Source organism: Manacus candei, unplaced genomic scaffold (assembly GCF_025592945.1).
Source record: "Manacus candei isolate 608988 ecotype Guabito, Panama unplaced genomic scaffold, ASM2559294v1 h1tg000049l, whole genome shotgun sequence".
Taxonomy (NCBI): domain Eukaryota; kingdom Metazoa; phylum Chordata; class Aves; order Passeriformes; family Pipridae; genus Manacus; species Manacus candei.
Genome location: NW_026138097.1, coordinates 18,861,011 through 18,878,871, shown reverse-complemented (window position 1 = coordinate 18,878,871; position 17,861 = coordinate 18,861,011). Strand labels below are relative to the sequence as shown.

At 39.6% G+C, this 17,861-nt stretch overlaps 1 protein-coding gene across 2 annotated transcripts in view; it reads left to right on the top strand.

Moving 5' to 3' along the window:
• Positions 1 to 866: 866 nt before the first annotated feature.
• SERPINB5 (serpin family B member 5) overlaps positions 867 to 17,861 on the top strand; it is a 22,074-nt gene continuing 5,079 nt past the window's right edge. The window contains exons 1-4 of one of the 2 annotated variants that reach the window (XM_051798947.1): positions 867 to 4,586; positions 13,430 to 13,604; positions 16,308 to 16,445; positions 17,484 to 17,601. In XM_051798947.1, the coding sequence (XP_051654907.1) occupies positions 4,558 to 4,586; positions 13,430 to 13,604; positions 16,308 to 16,445; positions 17,484 to 17,601 (460 nt within the window). In that variant the 5' untranslated portion in view covers positions 867 to 4,557. Of the gene's footprint in view, positions 4,587 to 7,874; positions 7,981 to 13,429; positions 13,605 to 16,307; positions 16,446 to 17,483; positions 17,602 to 17,861 lie in introns of those variants that run through there. The other variant, XM_051798948.1, reaches the window with a different exon arrangement.

The window sequence follows — 17,861 nt, the reverse complement described above, 5'->3', positions numbered from 1 at the left end:
ACTCTACTTCTGGTTTAGTTTTTAGACTCGGAAACTCAAAATATGTAAATGCTTCAAGGCACACTGATTTTGAATCAAGTGTGTGTGTGTACAAAATGTGTTGCCTTCTGGACTAAATTAATTGGTAATGGAATGACTCAAGATGTATATTTCTGTACTTCATAGTGAGATTAATCTGGTACTTTGGGAAAACAACCTAAGAAAATGATTGCAAGTATAACTGAGGGCACATTTTTAAACTGTTCATCTGATCTTTTGACAAAGCACAGAAATAAAAACATAGCGTATTTTCTTAATTTGTGAAATATAAAGTCCAGTGCTACTATATTTTTTGAACAACATTTAGCATAGTGAATTTCAGGACTTTTTTCCTACTGTTACATGAGTAACGGTAGGAAAATATTCTGGCGGATGTTGCTGCCAAAAGAATAAAAATGAAATATGAAACAGTATTTTTCTTAACTTTGCACATGTTGTCTTCAAGGGCAGTATTTGCCCTCTACAAGCATAAGTCTGGGGATTTCTGAGTCTTTTCTCATCTTGAACGCAGCAGTCAGGGACACTCATACAGGCATTCTGTACAGAGGCCAAGGACAAACATTTCACCTTGGTCTTTTCTGCATACCATTTCATATATTAGGTCTTGCTAACTCATTGAGATTGAATGGAATAAAATCTCTTCAGTGGTGACTTTTTGTACAGTCGAGCAGATGTGGCTTGAAGGTTGTATTGGTTGACTCATTTTCATTTAAAATATACAATTTTGCCAGCTGGAGACTGTCAGCTCTTCTATACATATATGAATTCAGGGATTTTGTGCTATGCATTGTTGAATTTGGTGAAGCAGCATTTCTTTTAGAAATGTTTTCATAGTCACCACACTTAACAGCCTTATGTATCCCTAATCACCTCAGAGATTTTATCGTTAAAAATTGAGGAAGTGTTCCCCAGCCAATGTTTCTTCGAGTTTAGAAAGCTTCAAGTTTGGACTGTGCACTTTGGATTGCTTCTAGCTGCCTTCATTTAAAATTCTGATGACCTATAAAGTCTTTGGAACAACTCCTAAGGATATTGTAGTTGTAGTTGCTCTCATCACCTGGGAGTCTTTTTTAATCACTGCCAGATTTTTCAAAAATATATGCTGTAATCCAAAGAGAAATCAAGGGACTCATAAAATTGGTAGATCAAGTTCTACAACCTGTGTTGTGCAAGGGTTCAAGCCAGCTGGTTGTCACAGTGTTATGTCTCACTGTCTTAAAAAGACACAAATCCGTGAGTTGACGCAGATTTTCTTTCTGGGAATCTGGTCTCCTGTGCAATAAAAAGCTTGTATGTTTACTGTTACCAGAGTACAAGGAATCTAAATTGTGTTGGGCAATGAGAAGCATAAAAGTAGTTCTGCTCCAGTAAGTACTTTTAGAAGTATTACCAGACTCCTCTAAACTGATGATAGGGGAATAACTTTTGCCATTCCAATATATAGCGGAATAACTGAACTTGGATATTGCAAAACAGAGTCACCTGCATGAGTAAGTTTTAAAACTGAGGGGATACCCCTGATGCTTCCAACAGACTTTATTCTCATGCTAAATTCAAAGTGGCTTTTTCCTGTGAGAGCAGTGTTTCCAACGTCACTGAATGGCTTGTAGTCTGAATGATTAAGGTGATAAAGGGGAATAGAACTGGTATGGAACTAGACTAGCTGTGCAGCTACTGCAGTGTAGTCTGCACTAGATTTCTGGGCTAGAATTTCCCTACTGGATCACTCTTTATTAATTCCTAAGCCTTTTAATTAGGTCTTGTATGAAAAGGAGCAAAAACCGGATGGAGAAGTCATTTAACTTTCTCTTGATCCAAGCCACTCTTAGCAGAATAATTTTCATTTTAAGCAGGAAGCTCTTTGATCCAGGCTATTATTCTACTGTAAGTTGTCTATAATGCTTCCACATGTACAATGCTTTCCCTACACTTTTCAGTACAATTTTCCCTAACAAGTCTGTTGCCCTATTTTACCCCATTGAAGTCAGTAGCCACCTTTGCAGTGGGCTTTAAATCTTGAGCTTATATAGACAGAGGAATAACTCTTTGCATTACCACAAGTAATTACATCTTGCCTTATTACAACTTTATGTCCTATTTCTGTTAGATAAATGTTAATGTTATTGTGCTAGTAAGTTTATTAGCTTGTTGTAATATACATGCAGTATCCTCTAAAGTTTCTCCATAGAGCTTAATGGGACCATTAGATCTCAGAAGGACTGAAGAAAACTTTTCAGTAGGTTACCTATCACCTTGGTAAATTCTATTATCCAGTCCTAGCACTTTCTTCTGTAAAATATATAATCAGTTTACAACTGTTTTATACTTACCCTATTATGGGCTAATATAAAATTCTTTTCTATGTGTTTTGTGATACAAGTCTTGCAGTCCTGGGTTAGTGGTGATAGGAGCGGAATAAACTGCCGAGTATGGGAGTAGCTCCCTGGCTCTCATGGACACTAATCGGTTTACATTCACTGGGGTTTTGGACCATTATTTGTAGATTCTAAATATGAAAGTCAAGATAGGTTTGCAGGTATAACTTCTGTAATTTATTGATCATACAGACAATGTGCAGGGTGTGTTCCTTGAAGTAGTGTGTAAGAATGCACACTGTGATTTAGTTGCCTTTAACCTGGAGAAGCAAGAATTAACATATTCACCCCTCCGTCTTAGCTGCATTTGGGGATAAACAAAGGCCTTCATCCTACCCTGAAAACACACAAGAGGACAAAATTCAGTCTGTGAGGGCATGCCCATTTCCAGTGAAATATTCAGCAAATATTGATTCTAAACTTGTATTTTCCTTTAATGTGCATATATTCAGGCTGAAAACTGCACTAAGCAAGCCTAGGAAAGTGTGTGCCTTCATCCACATTAATCACACAGACACTTAGCTACTTGGATTACAGAAGAAAGCGAGTCATCTACAGATGACAATGGATAAAAACAAGAGGGGAAAAAGTCCCCTAATTCTCATAACGCCTGCCTGTAGACATGACAAGGAGACACTTAAGGGAGTAATACAAACACAGAGCTGGAAGAGAAGCTGTGTTTCAGAGTCAACGTCTCCAACAGTCAGCAGTGAAGGTCATGTAATCCTTTCCAGAACCTGCTGAAGCTCTGAGTTAAAACTAGTTTGGCATCCAAAGGAGGGAGCTGCTTGGTCCCTTTATTCCTCTTGGGAAAGATACTTCTGCTAATTTACTGTATGTCAATGTGATGTCCTCTCTCTTTAGAGTTTCCACATTCATCTAGTCACAGGAGCAATCCTATCCTCATACGGATTTTATTTTGCTATTTGAAGGCAGATAATTCTAAAATTGCTCCTATACTCAGTTTGGAATTTACTGATGGATTATTATGCTGTCAGTAATTCACTAACTGGGGTCTTCCACAAATCTATAATCAAGCACAACACATTGTGGATATGTAGGGAAAGCATCCTTAGTAACAGCATTCCTGTGGTAAGGTGGTTTCAATAAGGTGAATCCATTCACCTAAACAATATTAGAGAGTGGCACTTCAAACATTTGAAAATATCACTAAATGGATAAAAAAATTACTGAGGAAACATGACAAATGTGAGCATGTTTGCATTTTTTCTGGGACAAAGGTAGGGCAGGTGATTTTGGATCATGTTTCCAGCCTGGCAAAGGAAGCTGATGCAGTAACTACAGGCATAAGTGACAAAGGAAAAAAATTATGATCTGTGTGCCCATGAGATGGCACCCTGAACCAGCAGTGCACACATGGATGTGTTCAGAGTTGGTTTTTTTTAATGGAAGGAGCGGATCACAGGTGCTTTAGTGAGAAGTAATTAATCCAAAGCATTGTCTCTCTGTTTTTATCACGCAGAAGTTGATCTTAGTCTTTGTACATTGGGAAACAGATAAAGTTTTAGAATAACGTTTCTGGGTTTTTGGTCTGGTTTACATATATTCATTTCCCCTTGTAGTTTGAATTCCTAGTTATATTGTGAGGCTATTTCCACAGGCTTCTCCAAGTAGTCAATCAAAGCTATGTCTTTATTAAGCTGATTTATTTGTATTATACTGAGCTTTATGCCTGGTGCAAAGTGTTGGGAGCAGCGTCTTTAGGGAAAATAGTCAGATCCTCAATAACCTGATTCCAGCTCGTGGGATCATTCATTTCCCATTCACTGGATTAAAGGTTTTGTTCTCACTGAAATCTGTCAGCTGTTTGGTTGCCTATTTCACTTTTTTTCCCCAATGAAACATATACTCAAGTTCAGAAGAGCCTCACTAAAAAAAAAAAAAAAACAACACAAAAGTGAGCACATGTAAATATGAGAAATTAATTTCCTGTGTGTTGTTCGAAGTATGGTGAGTAATACTTCTACGTCAGCAGACATATCTGAAGAAAACTGTATTGCTACCACACATGTTGGATCAATGTGTTGCTATGTGACACCACCCTTTATACATATTGGTGCAGACGTCTTGGGAGGAAAAAAAAGAGAGACAGCTTGTTTCTGTTCAGTTTGTGTCTCTCTCAATGGAACCATGGAGTAATGCTTTGTTATTGTAAGTGGTATTTTATTTTCAAATTAGCTTGTGGTTGATGTGATCTTTGCTAGCATTTCTTATGCAATGAAAAATATTTTGGCTGTGGCTTATTCCTGTTGCTAAATAGTAATCTAGACCCATATTATATGAAAAATATGAAAAGCTCTGCTGTGTATACCTGTTTACAGACATTTCAGTCTTTCTTACCCTTTGAATATTTCTAATTGTGTTAAAGTTGTAGGTCACTGAATCAAAATAAAAGTGTTCAAATGACCTCCTATTTCTAGTTTCCTTGCAAGATCAAAAGATTATTGTGAAAGCTGTAACTTGATTAGAAGATCTTTCATGACTGATGGCATAGAAAGAATGACCAGTCTTGTTCTATTCATTATTCAGTCCTACTTGTAGATGATTTCCCGTGTGGTCTCCTAAGCATGCCAGCATTAATTGCAATCAGACATGCACTGAGAATTAGTGAGTTTGGGGGAAGGAAAAATAAAAGACTACAGTGAATGCATTGAGCCTCTGAAATAATTGAAATAGTTCTTCATGCTGTGTTGAGCAGCAAGAGTATTCCCTCCTGCCTCCTGCCAAAATGAGCTTGCTCGAAGAGTGGAGAGAAGGCTTTTTGCTTTCCAGAAGCATGTAGGAACAGTGTTCCTAGGAGGGAGTGGCAGGGAGAGCCAGGGGAGTGAGGACTGGGAATAGGCTGAGTAACAGGAGAGTCACCTGGTGGGTCCCATCCCTTCTGAAACGATGTCTGGTGTCTGGCGTGCCAGTTCAGAGATGGAGATATGCAAATGTAACTGCTGGATCCTAGCATCCAACAACATCTTTGAAGTTTTCCTTGAGCTGTTGAAGACCTGGAAGAGTGAGGACAGTAATTAATTTACTACTTTGCCAGTAAACTGTAACTTGCCTGTGTTAAGAGGCTTCATACTTTAAGATTCAGTGTATTCCATGTTATACCCCCATTGTTTCTACCTTATTTTCTGAGATAATATCACAGTAGGAGGTGTCCAACTAACAGGGGGCTTAAAAATAGTATTGATTTTTTGATAAGGAAAAATCCCATTATGTGTTCTTTTCCTTTTTTTTTTTTTTTAATATGATGATAGAAATACAGGTCATAATAGGTGTGTGTTGAAAATACTTTAAGATTAAACTGAACAGACTAATTTAGTGAAAGGTAAATGCAGGAGATAAGGAAGTTGATGCAAGTCAGACTGAGAAAGAATGTTCCTGGACAGGGGGAGAACTGCTTTACTTCTTGTCCTGTGCAAACCTCAACTAAGATTAAACATCTTATACTTTTCAAGTTAACATCTTTTACTTTTCCGCATCTTCCTTGTAAGACCCTTTTATATGCCAGCAATTCCCATACATCTGCATAAATAGCTAGCAGGAAGTCACAGTTATTTTAACAGTACCTCCAGGAGCAAATGAGCCCAAACTACCCATTCTTGGGGGAAGCAACCTGCCCTCTGAACCACTCAGTTACCAGTGCCAGCATGTACTCCTTCACTTGAAGCATCTCAATTGCAGCAGTAATTATTAGTTTCACGGCACCATGATCAGAAATAAATAATTTCTCAGTATTAACCAGGTCAGATTGAAGGACTCTGTACCGCTACACAGTGCCACACCTCAGCTATCACAGAGCAGTTATCTAGTGAAGCATAAGTGATGTTTACACACCTCCAGCTTGGCAATGTAGAGTCCTTTCCTTTTTCCACTGTCCAGCCTTTTGAGGCATATAGTTATATCTGTATTTTCCACTTCCCATTAGCAAGGAAATGAATCTGGTGAATTGTACTGTCTCTGTTAGGGCAATCTGGCTGTTGTCCACCTCCCTACAGCTTATCCAGAAGCTGCTGAGCTCCTTCACAGCGACCATACTTGTTAGACCTGGGTCTGAAGGAAGATTTGCTCCTGCAGAGATGGCAATGTTTGGCTTTAGATTACCTGCAGACATTTGAGAAGAGTCTGGCAGCCAACATTATTGTGTATTTTCATAAACATTTCTCTTACAGAAGACTTAATTAGATACATAACAATGACGGCCCAGATGGCACAGCTTAGCCAGCTGGCCTCTATCTTATTTTAATTGCTTAAACGTATCCACACCCTGTCTTTGTTTGAATTCACTTATGGCAAAGCATACAAATTTTAAATTTGCAGTCTGTCAATGATGGAAAGCGAACTCGATCTGCATCTCAGCAGAAAGAAAAACATAATTTCCTTTGGGTAACAAAAGCATAGTAGCCTTTTGGAAGGAAAAATGGGTAGGACCTGATCAGGGTGGTGTGGCCTGATTTATGCTCAAAGCAACACAGAAATATGTAATTCCAGACGGAGATAACATCTCCCCAATTCCCACTGTCACCAAAGAAGTATAGTGTCAGCGGAAACACATCCTTCAGTGTCCTACCCCTTTCATTTGGCCAGCTGGACACACCAGCACTGCAAAGCTGAATGCAAATTCAATTATCCTGCCTGTAACTTTTATAGTCTAAAGGTACGCAGGGCCACCTAGGGTTACTGAGGTGTGAACCTGAACTGTGCCTCTGATGTGGTGCATTGTTTCCTCATGGGGACTCAAGTGTAGCCATGGCTTCCCAGGGAGTACCTGCTGGTGTTGTCTGCAGGGGACTTTCTGTTCCCCTTCCACCTCTGGGGACAGCTAGCAGCAGGGAAGGCTGCTCCTCTGCAGACAACTTGTCTGCTAATGGGATGGAGCTCTTGCTTTACAGCAGTAAGAAAACAGAGGTTTTTCCTGGAGCGTTAACTCCAATCTGGCCTTGAGCTTTTAAGGCAGCCAAACACACACATATGCCTCTTAGACAGAATTAAGATAGTCTTAATGCATATACAGGTGCAAAGCGCCCAGCCACACACTCCTACGTGTTTTAGTTGTCTTCCCGGGTTTCTTTTTCACAGTGACAATTTTCCTGCAAATAGCAGCAATCCCAATGCTATTTGGAGTACTGGTTTTGCTCAGGAGGTCTCTTAATTGCTCATCAACTCCTGCGTTCTCTCCTTTGTAGCCTTCGTTCATTCTTGCCTGGTGCCTGTACTACGCTTGCTGAAGGCAACGCGCAAGGCTGCTCTTTCCTGCCAGAGCTTGTTGTTGTATTCACCGGCTGGGCAGGCAAAGACAACTCTGGTGTGAATCATTTTGCTCCTCCAATGTAGGAGTTGCCATGAAGAATGATTAAGGGAGGGGAAAAAAAAAAAGCGAGAGTGAGAGGGAGTGTGTGTGTGCACAAATCGAGGTTGGGAAAGTGGGAGTGGTGTCAATAAGTAGGCAAGTAACAAAGTCTTCCGCTCAGCAAAGTTTCAGCACGGGCAGCTAGTTCTTCGTGCTGTGCTCATTTCATTGATTCGTTTGCCAGGATTATAGCCTTGCAAAGTAAGTACAGCTTTTTTCTTCCTCTGATACTTTAACTTATGTTAGTCAACAAATCTTGGCTGTGAAACATAGCTGCGTAGAGGGAGCGGGATAAGGAAATTTTGTGCAGAAAGGTAGATATTATGTGGAATTAAAGGAGCTTTTTTTTACCTTCCCAAACTACAGTGTTTTAGTTTCATTCCAAAATTGCTGTATTTTTTATGCTATATTTCTTCCCTTCTGAAAAGATTCACTGGAAGTGGTGAATAGGATCTGGCTGGTGAGACAGCAAGGGCATTAGGAATTATTAAAATATGGTGGTTTATTGAAAATGGCTTTCCCCATATCAGAAAAAGCAGGTTGAGTATGATGCCATGGAAATGCTCCTTGTGCCAAAGTAGGATTTTGGCTGTTTTGTTAATCTGTTGCAGAGGAATATTCCTCTCATTTTCTGCAGAGGTGTGTATGCTCTGCTCTGTTTACTTTGAGTTATTAACCAAGTGACTAATCCACATTTGTTTAAAGTGAAGAACAGGAACTTAGGCCTAGTAATTAAAAATCTATTTTCAATGTGACCATCTAGTTTGAAGAGTTCACTGGCTATTAAAGTACAACAAAGCATATTGCAGTGACTTGTTTCTCTTTCCTTCCTGGAGTGACTTTCCCTGCTATATTACTGACAGTGCTTTTTCCTCAACCATATGAGATGCTCTGGTCCCACATCAGTCTGATATCTTGCATTCCTCAATGTCTGTTCAGAGGAAACTGTGTCCTTGTTTTTTATCCAGGTGGTTTGCCAGGTGGAGAGTTGTCATTTCTGCAGAAGAAGAAAGGGCTCGCAGAAGTATTTTATCTCCTTTATATTTTTTATTTGCTGAGTAAGAGCTGAAGTGGGGTCATGTTAAACACTTGATCTAGTTTCAATATTAATGCCTCGCTCGTGAAACATGTGTGGGTTGTTTCGTATAATTTATCCTCTTGATGAAAGTTTGTTTGGACTGGAGAGACTACAGTGCTGGTGCTCACAGCTCCTGAGATATAAACCCAATATAACCCCAGAACTGGATGGCCAGCACTGTCTACGCTTTATCTGCCACAGGTGTCTTCTTCGGAAAGGACTTCTTAACTGAGACAAGAATAAAGTAAATACTTGTTCAGCTTTATCAGATTATTCTTATCATATAGCTAGCTTGACTTGTCAGACATTTCCACACAGACGTTGCTATTCTTGTAATTATATTTTTAAATGATAAGCTATATTTATCTTTTCTCTTAGCAGATACTAAACAAAGCCTCACTGTTGTGTTTTTTTGGGGGGACAGGGGTTGTTGTTGTTGCTGCATCCAAGAGTGACTAAGCAAAAATGGTGTCCTATACCAATAAACAAGTTTAAATCAGGTTTTCCTGAATTAGTTCAGTAGCCTTCAGCTTCCTTATGTATCTGAAAGTGTTTCATTAACACTGTGACAGTCACAGTCTTAAGCAAAGCTGGGTGGATCACAAGCTCCGTGCTTAGAAGATGCCCCAGTGCCGCAGGCCTCACTGGAAACGCTGACATACCACTTTCCTGGGAAAGGAGGGACTCAGCAAGAATCCATGCAGCAGGCCTTTTCAAAATTTCATTTTTAATTTTTTGACTCCTCCCCCTTTGAGGGTTCCCTGTGATTACTGGCACAGGAGCTATGGTCTGATTTCTGAGTCGGCTAATGGGCAGCTAATGGGCTTTCCTTTTATTGGGAGCCTCAACTCTTCCTATTTGTCCGGAACTGGCTTTACTGGACTCACAAGGCTTGGGATGCTCAAGGCTTTAACGAGATTTAAGATTTTGTAATATTTAATACTGGAAATTCTTTTCAATAATATGAATTTAATGAGCTCTTAAATATCATACATCATTAAAAAATGGAAAATAAAAACTGACTGACAGTTGAAAAAGACTGTGGAATAGATATTATTCTTTGCTATCCATCCCCTTATTCAAGGTTAAGGGTGAAACTGAGCTTTTTTCCCAACATGCCCTGAATGGTCCTTATTTCAACAGTAGCACTAAAAGGAAGAAACCAGAATGGAGAGCTTTGCCACTACCAGAAATAGTTGCATTCTGCACTAAAGAAGCTTTGAGAGTATCAGCAGTTACTGAGTGAACAGAGGTAAATAAAAAGTTCACCATGAAATACCTCCTGTTTTTTCCCAATGAAAAGAAACATTGAAACTTTATAAAAAAAGATCCAACTTGAATAGTATCAGAGTTACTAATGAAGTCAGAAGAGTTTTTAAGCCATGGTACAGCTTTTAACTGGCACAAGGAAGAAGAGTGTGCAGGTAGCACATACTAGGTCAGTATTAAGGCAGAAACAAACAAGGGGTATTTTTAAGTGGTTATGATTGCATATTGATTTTTGGCCTGTAAGGAAGATCCAGAGACCTAAGTAGAATAATATCATGCTAGCCAGAACTAAATAATTATACTCTACCCCACTGACAAGTAAGTTTTTCGAGGTGCACTGCATGCCTCGTGTGAGGTTCTTTGTATTGTTTGTCTTTTTGAGAGTGGTAGATATTTACTGAATGACGCATTCTTGGGTCCTTAAGTAATTTTCCATCAGCTCCTCAGTAAGAAATACCTGGGAAGTTGGTACTTGCCCCAGATATTCACATTTTAGTTTGGGGGGTGGGGGTGGGGCTGGGGTGGGTCAGAGAGCGAGATTGAGATGGAGACAAAGTATACCAGTGTATTGTGTATTCATGTGAGAATGATTGAGCTAATGGTGAAGATAAGGTAGGTAGCCTATGCTAGCTTATTTAAGATATGCACGGGCATGAAGGAGCACGTCTGTAATGAGGAATTGCGGGAAGGTATTTGAAAGAATGATTTTACATTTGCTTCTTTGCCCATATTGTTCCAGGTTACTCCTTCATCAGCAGTCTCAGTCCTTCAAACTTGTTTTAACTGTCTTTTGCCACTGTCCTGCTTAAAGCTCTCCTCCTTTAAGGTGTGTGCTGAGCTCATGGTTGCTGGCAAGCTTGACTTTTTTGGTAATTAGTTGCTTTCATGCCTGAGAAATTGTGTCTACGTGAAAAAGGTAGATGGTTGCAGTGCTAGGCTGGTGCTTAGTTCTCCCTTTACACCCGTAAGATCTCTGAGACATGTTTCCTGAACCTTATTCTGACATCAGCTCAATGCCTGCTGATGCTGTAAAATGGAATCTGGCATGGATAATATCTCTTTACCAAGCAGCTGCTGGGCACTGCCAGACTACTGGAAGATGGACAAATCCAACCAGACCCATCCTGAATTCAGGGTTCTGGCAAAACCTCTGGATGTTGCAAAGCATACTCCTCTGTGTTTTTATGTGGGGATAAATTTCTTTAGTGAAATGTGTTTAATGTTTGCTCTCTTCCAGACAAATTATTTTTTTTTTCCCCAGTGGGAGGGGATTTGTTAGAAAACAGTTTGTTGCTAATACCAACAGTCAGAACATTTTGCAAGAGTGCAGGGCTGGTTAGGTGTGCTTTTCAAACACTAACTTAAAAAGCCTTGGTTTTATGCCAGTATCTTTTTTTTTTATTTGATTAGATTGTGCCGTGCATTTCACTAACCTTTTATACTGCATCTTTCAACCCAAAACAAACTAGCTGTCAAGTAAAACAATTGCTTTACCAAATAGATCCAAGAAAATGTATAAGTTAATTAAAATAAAAATAAGGACATTTATTTTATAAAAGACGTTCTGTAGTCAAACAGGTCTTACGAGTAAGTCAAAGTGTTTTCTCTACTATGTTGCAGGCAAATTATGCACCCATTCTATTAGTCCTATAAAAATGTATAACTGCCACATATTATTTGGAAATCATTCACGACTGTCAAGTGCCACAGCTGCTCAGCAGTATCTCTGTACAATGGTGTCAGATGTTCAGCTACGTTTGAGTAGTATGACACATGCACTCAAAGAGGAGATTGTTGTAATTCAAAATGCCTTTCCAAACTGAGGTGAGAGTGAATGGTCAAGAAAGATACCTTGCTGGAGACAGTTCCTTGATTCCTCTTCCCCTTTTTGTATTCTCATACTGTTCTGCTCTCACGTGGTGAGGTCTTTCCTGGCTAGGATGCAACTGTTATGAACAAGGTAAATAAATGTTTGAGACTGCACTATTAAGTAGTCAATTCTCAGAGAGAAATCCCTGTCCTTAAGGTGTTTCTCCAATGATTAGCAAACCTCCTACCAACCTAGGAAATAACCAATTTTCTTTTGCTTAATAGGACCCTTAGATCAGTGTCTGAGTACGAAATGCAAATGTAGATAGGTATGTTTGTGGATAAGAACACACCTTTTTAAAATCACCTTTCTATACCATTTTTATTCCACTATTTTGCTGGTTTTGCTGGAGAGAGTAAATACTGGAGACACCTTTTAGATTCTGTATGAAATCTTATGCCTTTGGAAGACTTTCCCAATATTTGTTGTTTCTATTTCCTTTCTGTCTCTTTCAAGAGCATTGATGGAGCTGTTTAACACCAGTTTTAACAGTTGGTTTTTTTGTTTGTTTGTTTTTTTAGGAATACATGATATTTAGGGTAGAGTAGTGTCAAATTCACTTTGCCAAAGGGGGTCATCTCTTGTGTGCTTGCTGGTCACAGACTGAAATTCTGTGATTCACCCTTGTTGGCTTGAATCTACACAAATGTACCTATACCAAAGTGCAACTTTGGGTATATGAAAGCAGCCTGGAAGATGGGAATAGCCTCTGGCTTTCCTACAGCATGGACTGCAGCAACTGTCCCTTGGGCCCCCTGGGTCATTCCTGACTGCACAGATCATCTAACAGCACTGTGGCAACTGCAGTTATTAAGAATGGCTAGGAAAATATTTTCAGTTAAAACAGTGTAAGTGATGGGTGGACACACAGCAGTATTTGTTTTTGAAGGCCTCTTTCAAATTTCTAGAACAACCTCAACCTATAGGACCAGATAGCTTTTTGGAGACTCCTAGCAAGGCCAGAGAGAATGGGGAATCAACCCTCAGAAGAAGGACATGTAAGCTAAAGCTTAATGAACAGTTAGCCATGAAGAAAGAGATAGAGAAGCTATGAGACCATTAAAGGCCTGCCTAAGAGCCAGGAGGGCCCAGAGCATAGGCAAAGTACCTTCTGAGTTGGCATATTTAATTTAAGTGTATCAATTAAAAACAGATTAAATTCATATGTGATCCAATTTGACTCAGTATGCTTGGGTCACCCTGACCTACACAGATTTCCCCAAGTTCTTCTGGTAATACTGGCTCCACATAACATGTGGCATTGCTAGCTGTCACTTGAAGATAATGGCTATTACTAAACCTCTCCTCTCCTCGGTTCAAGCTATCCAGTTCAGATACTGGTGCCCAACTTCTTTCAGTTCTTTGGCATAGCCCCTAGTGCAGGAGCTAGAATTACAGCCTGAGTCATCTCTCTTTTCCCTTTTCTGTTTCAGGATGACAATGGATGCTCTGCAGCTAGCGAACACTGCCTTTGCGGTTGATATGTTCAAAAAACTATGTGAGAAGGACAAAACAGCCAATATTATTTTTTCCCCACTGTGCACCTCAACTTCTCTGGCTCTGGCATATAAAGCTACGAAAGGTGATACTGCAGACCAAATGAAACAGGTAAACTGTCAGCAACCTGTTTTGTTGTTTTGTGGCTGCAAAATTATACGGCTGTTGTAGATATCTTTCTTATTTATTATTGTTAATATTCTCCTGGATGTCTGTTTCCTTTAAATCAGACTTCAAGCCAACCATCTGAATTTCCTGAACAGTTCCACACTCCATAGCCCCACACAACAAAAGACAAAACCTGTCATAAAGAAAAGACTTTTCAAGTGTGTAGAAGGTGGAAAGGAACATGGCAGAGTCCTTAACAATTGCATTAAAGCCTTGTCTCTTTTTAGTGCAGCGTTGTTTCTGGCTGCAAGCCACAGTTGAGATCACTGCATTTTCTGGATAACTGTTTATTTTTTATTCAAAAACACCTAGGCTTTATAGAATTGGAAAGAATTTTGCCATTGTCTGTCAGCAGCAAGTATGCATAGCAGCCCTGCCACTGGCATTTCCCTTTTCTCCTGCAAAGCTGCTAAGAGGAGGCAGATGCAGCAGAAGGGGCACAATTTCAGCTTGTGTTTCTCCTCACAAGCAGCTCATGGTGTTCAAAGGGTTTCCAGCACCATGATGCAGCATGGCAGTCATGATTAAATCAGTTTATCAAGCTCACTCTGGGGTGGAGGGAGTCAGCCCTCCAGCCTCTTCTGCTTCCTCTGTGTAAGCAGAGATAGGTCTAGTTCCTTTTTATCCCAATGAGAGTCCCCATGGTTTCTGCAGTTACCTAAAGGTGGATTAGAGGCAAATTCAGTATGCATTTGTATGCTGATCATCACCTGGCTCTGAAAGTTTCTACATATTTGAATGCATTTTCCCTCCCTTGGGAATTCCTCCCTGTACTTTCTCATTCACCGAAAGCACCTCCGAGCACACCCCTACTTATGCCACAGATTACAGTGAATCTTGTGCTGTTCACAGACCTACACTGCAATATGTCCATGAAGATCATAGAACCCTAGAATGGTTTGGGTTGGAAGGGACCTTGAATCCCCCTGCCATGGGCAGGGACATCTTCCACTAGACCAGGTTGCTCAGGACCCTATCTAACTTGGCTTTGAATGCTTTCAGGGATGAATCTTGTAGGCATTGCAAATTTTTTTAAGCAGCATTTTTCTTTTAAATTTAAAAATTAACTCTAGTGGGTTTTTTAAAAATTTTTATTTTTAATTTTTATTTTTAATTTAAATGTCACCCTGAAGCTCCCTCACGATTTCAAAATTCAAGCGTCGTCTTTCTGATGGGAGAGTTCAACATATTAACCTGCCCTTATTTTGTTTTCACTTGTCTCTGCACTTTACTTTGAACCATTGCATAATAATAAGTTAGCTTACACATCCAGAAGTGGAGCTCTATTACACAAGCACATTTATATTTCATATTTCTCTAGTGGTATTTAAAAAATGCTGACTTCAGGTACTAAGGAGAGCTTGGTATGTTTTTAAATGTAATATCTCCTACTTTCCATGTTTATTCTAGCTTCTGCCTGTCCCTGAGTTCGTGCTTGGGTTTTAAACACTAAATACAAAAGGAACCAGATTGGCAGCTGTACTCTGGAACATTAAAAAACTTGTGCCAAAAGTTCTCTCAGGTAGAGAATTGCAGTAGCTTTCTCTTCCAACACAGTTCCCAGGCACAGAAGCTTTCTGTGCTTAACATGCAGAGAAATAAACTGTTGAAGGAAAAGGAAATAAGTTGAGAAAGCTGTTTCTGAAGAAATGACCATGGAGTTTGTCTATGAGACCTGTACTGGTGTGTGTCGTTGGGAGTTTATTTCCTTCTGCTCCCACTGAGCAAGGAGAGGGGAGGATGTGGAAAGGTGACTAGAACGAGCAGCAGTTTGTTGTGTCTTTGAAGAGGTGATGTGTTCTGAAAGAGCAGGAGTGATGTACAAAGGGAAAGAAGGTCACTAATGCCTGCTATACCTCATGTGGAAACTTGAGTCAGACGAGGAAGATTGGGCAGGCTGCCTGTAATGAAACAGCCACCATCAAAGATCCTGTAATAAATAGGCATTAAAAGTTCAGTTTGTATTTATAGGGTTATTTTCAAGCAAAGGCACCAGTAACCTCTCACCTCTGGTGCCTAAAAGCAACAAGTTTTAGGTCAACTCTGTACTTCCTAGAACTGGACTTGTCATTCCCAGGAATTGGGAAGTGGCCATGTATGGGTCAGCAGCCCTACTCACAGTTATACTGTGTCTACCAAAACAGACACAGTTATCTGATCAGTTTTTGCTGAAATGTCATGTGATGTCATGTATTAGTCACAGCAGTCAGAAAACCTGATGATCTGTCAAGCATTTTTAAAGGTGTAGCCCACTTCTAGAAAGGAGATTGTCTACGATCTTCATTTATCTATCTTAGAAGCTCCATATTTTTGGAAGGAAATGTAAGTTTGGTGAAAACATTATGACTCCATACCACAGTTTTAGTTGACCAGCATGAACAGCTCTACTGATTTCTTTGGACTGCTCACAGGAAAGAAATATATTTGGTTAAAGTTCTGGTAGGATCAGGTTTTTAGATTTATGTGAGGATGTCAAATAAATAAATGATTTTTGAGTAACAACAGTGAGAGGCTCTGTCATCAGCTTAAATACAAAAAGCCACAGCTCTGGTCACAAATTAGCATTATTTTTTGCTAAGCTGTTCGAAATGTTTAGCTAATGGTAACAAAGAAGATGCTTAGTATTTTACTATGTTCATTTAACAGGTACTCCATTTAAAAGATGTCAAAGACGTTTCTTTCGGGTTTCAGACAATAACTTCAGATGTTTCCAAACTCAGCTCCTTCTTTGCACTGAAAATGGTCAAACGGCTGTTTGTAGACAAGTCTCTTAATCCTACCACAGTAAGTACTCTAGGAAAACGCTGGTACTGTGAATTGCTTAACCATTAGGTTGACGGATTATTGTGTCAGATTGCAATGTTATTTAAAATAAATTCTTTGAATTTTGGCTGTTTCTTGACTAGACTCAAATGATGAACAGCTGCCATAGAAGTTTGTAGGAGGATGTATGAGTCTGCTGCTTGAACTCAAACTGTGCAACTATTACAATACTTCTAATTTTTTCATTAATATGCTTTAGGTCAGTAGCTAGATTGGTTTTGAATGCAAAATAACCTCTATGCCACATCAAAGTCTTTGCATGGCAAGTATGAGTGAAGAGGAGTATAAAAAAAGTTGATGGTGCAACTGTGTGTCCAGTTCACACACCCAAGTAATTACTGCATAAACTGTTGTTTTTTAATCTGTGAGGCAGAAGCCTAGCTATTGAAGCAAAACAAGTGAATAACTTTATAAGTTCTTTATAACTTATGAACTTTGCAAAAAACTCAGAAGAATTCTGTATGTGTTGGGTTTTTTTCCCTGAAAGTTGTCATTGAATAGGGTCCCAAGAAAGATAACATCAGCCTAAAAGTCATGTTTCAGAAAACTCAGCATGCTTCAGTGATGCTATAATCAGATTGTCTACTGTTCAGCCTCTGACACAGCAAAGGCCAATACCCATCCAGAGCAATAAATATCTCACCTGATGAGGAGAGACATGATGGGAGCAGCCTGTGGCCTTTATCTCAGTCTTACCCAGGCCTGGACTGAGGATTGTTTTATTCTTTTGAACTCTGGCAACATGGTCACTCCTGCAATATTGAAGTTACTTTAAAGCTGCTGATGTAACACCATTGGACTGAACACAACCTTGGGAGCAATGTGCTGGATGCAGCTGTGCATCCTGGTTGTCACGTGGTTATTTAATAGCTTTCTATCATAATGAACTCCTCAGCTACCCCATGGTGAAGCTTGAGAGGCTGATGTTGAAGGCTCTTAAAGAATCATTAAGTGGATGACACTTAACCAGGCATGACTTTCATTCCCTGTATCTTTCAGGACTTTGTCAACTCCACAAAGAGGCCTTTTCCATCTGAACTGGAATTAGTGGAGTTCAAAGAAAAAACTGAGGAAACCCGACAAAAAATCAACAAATCTCTTTCAGAGCTAACTGATGGTGAGTACAGCTTAACCTTGGGGATGCTGTTTGCCTCTTTGGACAAAGATCTTTGTCCTTGTGACACTTCTTTACTAATGATTTTAGAAGTAAATACCTAGTGAAAGCAGTGGGACTAGACCTACTATTTGAACTCATGAGGATTAGCAGCATCAGCCTGTTTTGAAATCACTGACTTCACTACTGCAGCACTTCTGAAGGTGGAAATGTGAGACTGACCGTGCATTAGCCTTGGGGAAAGCTGCTCACATTTGACTGCA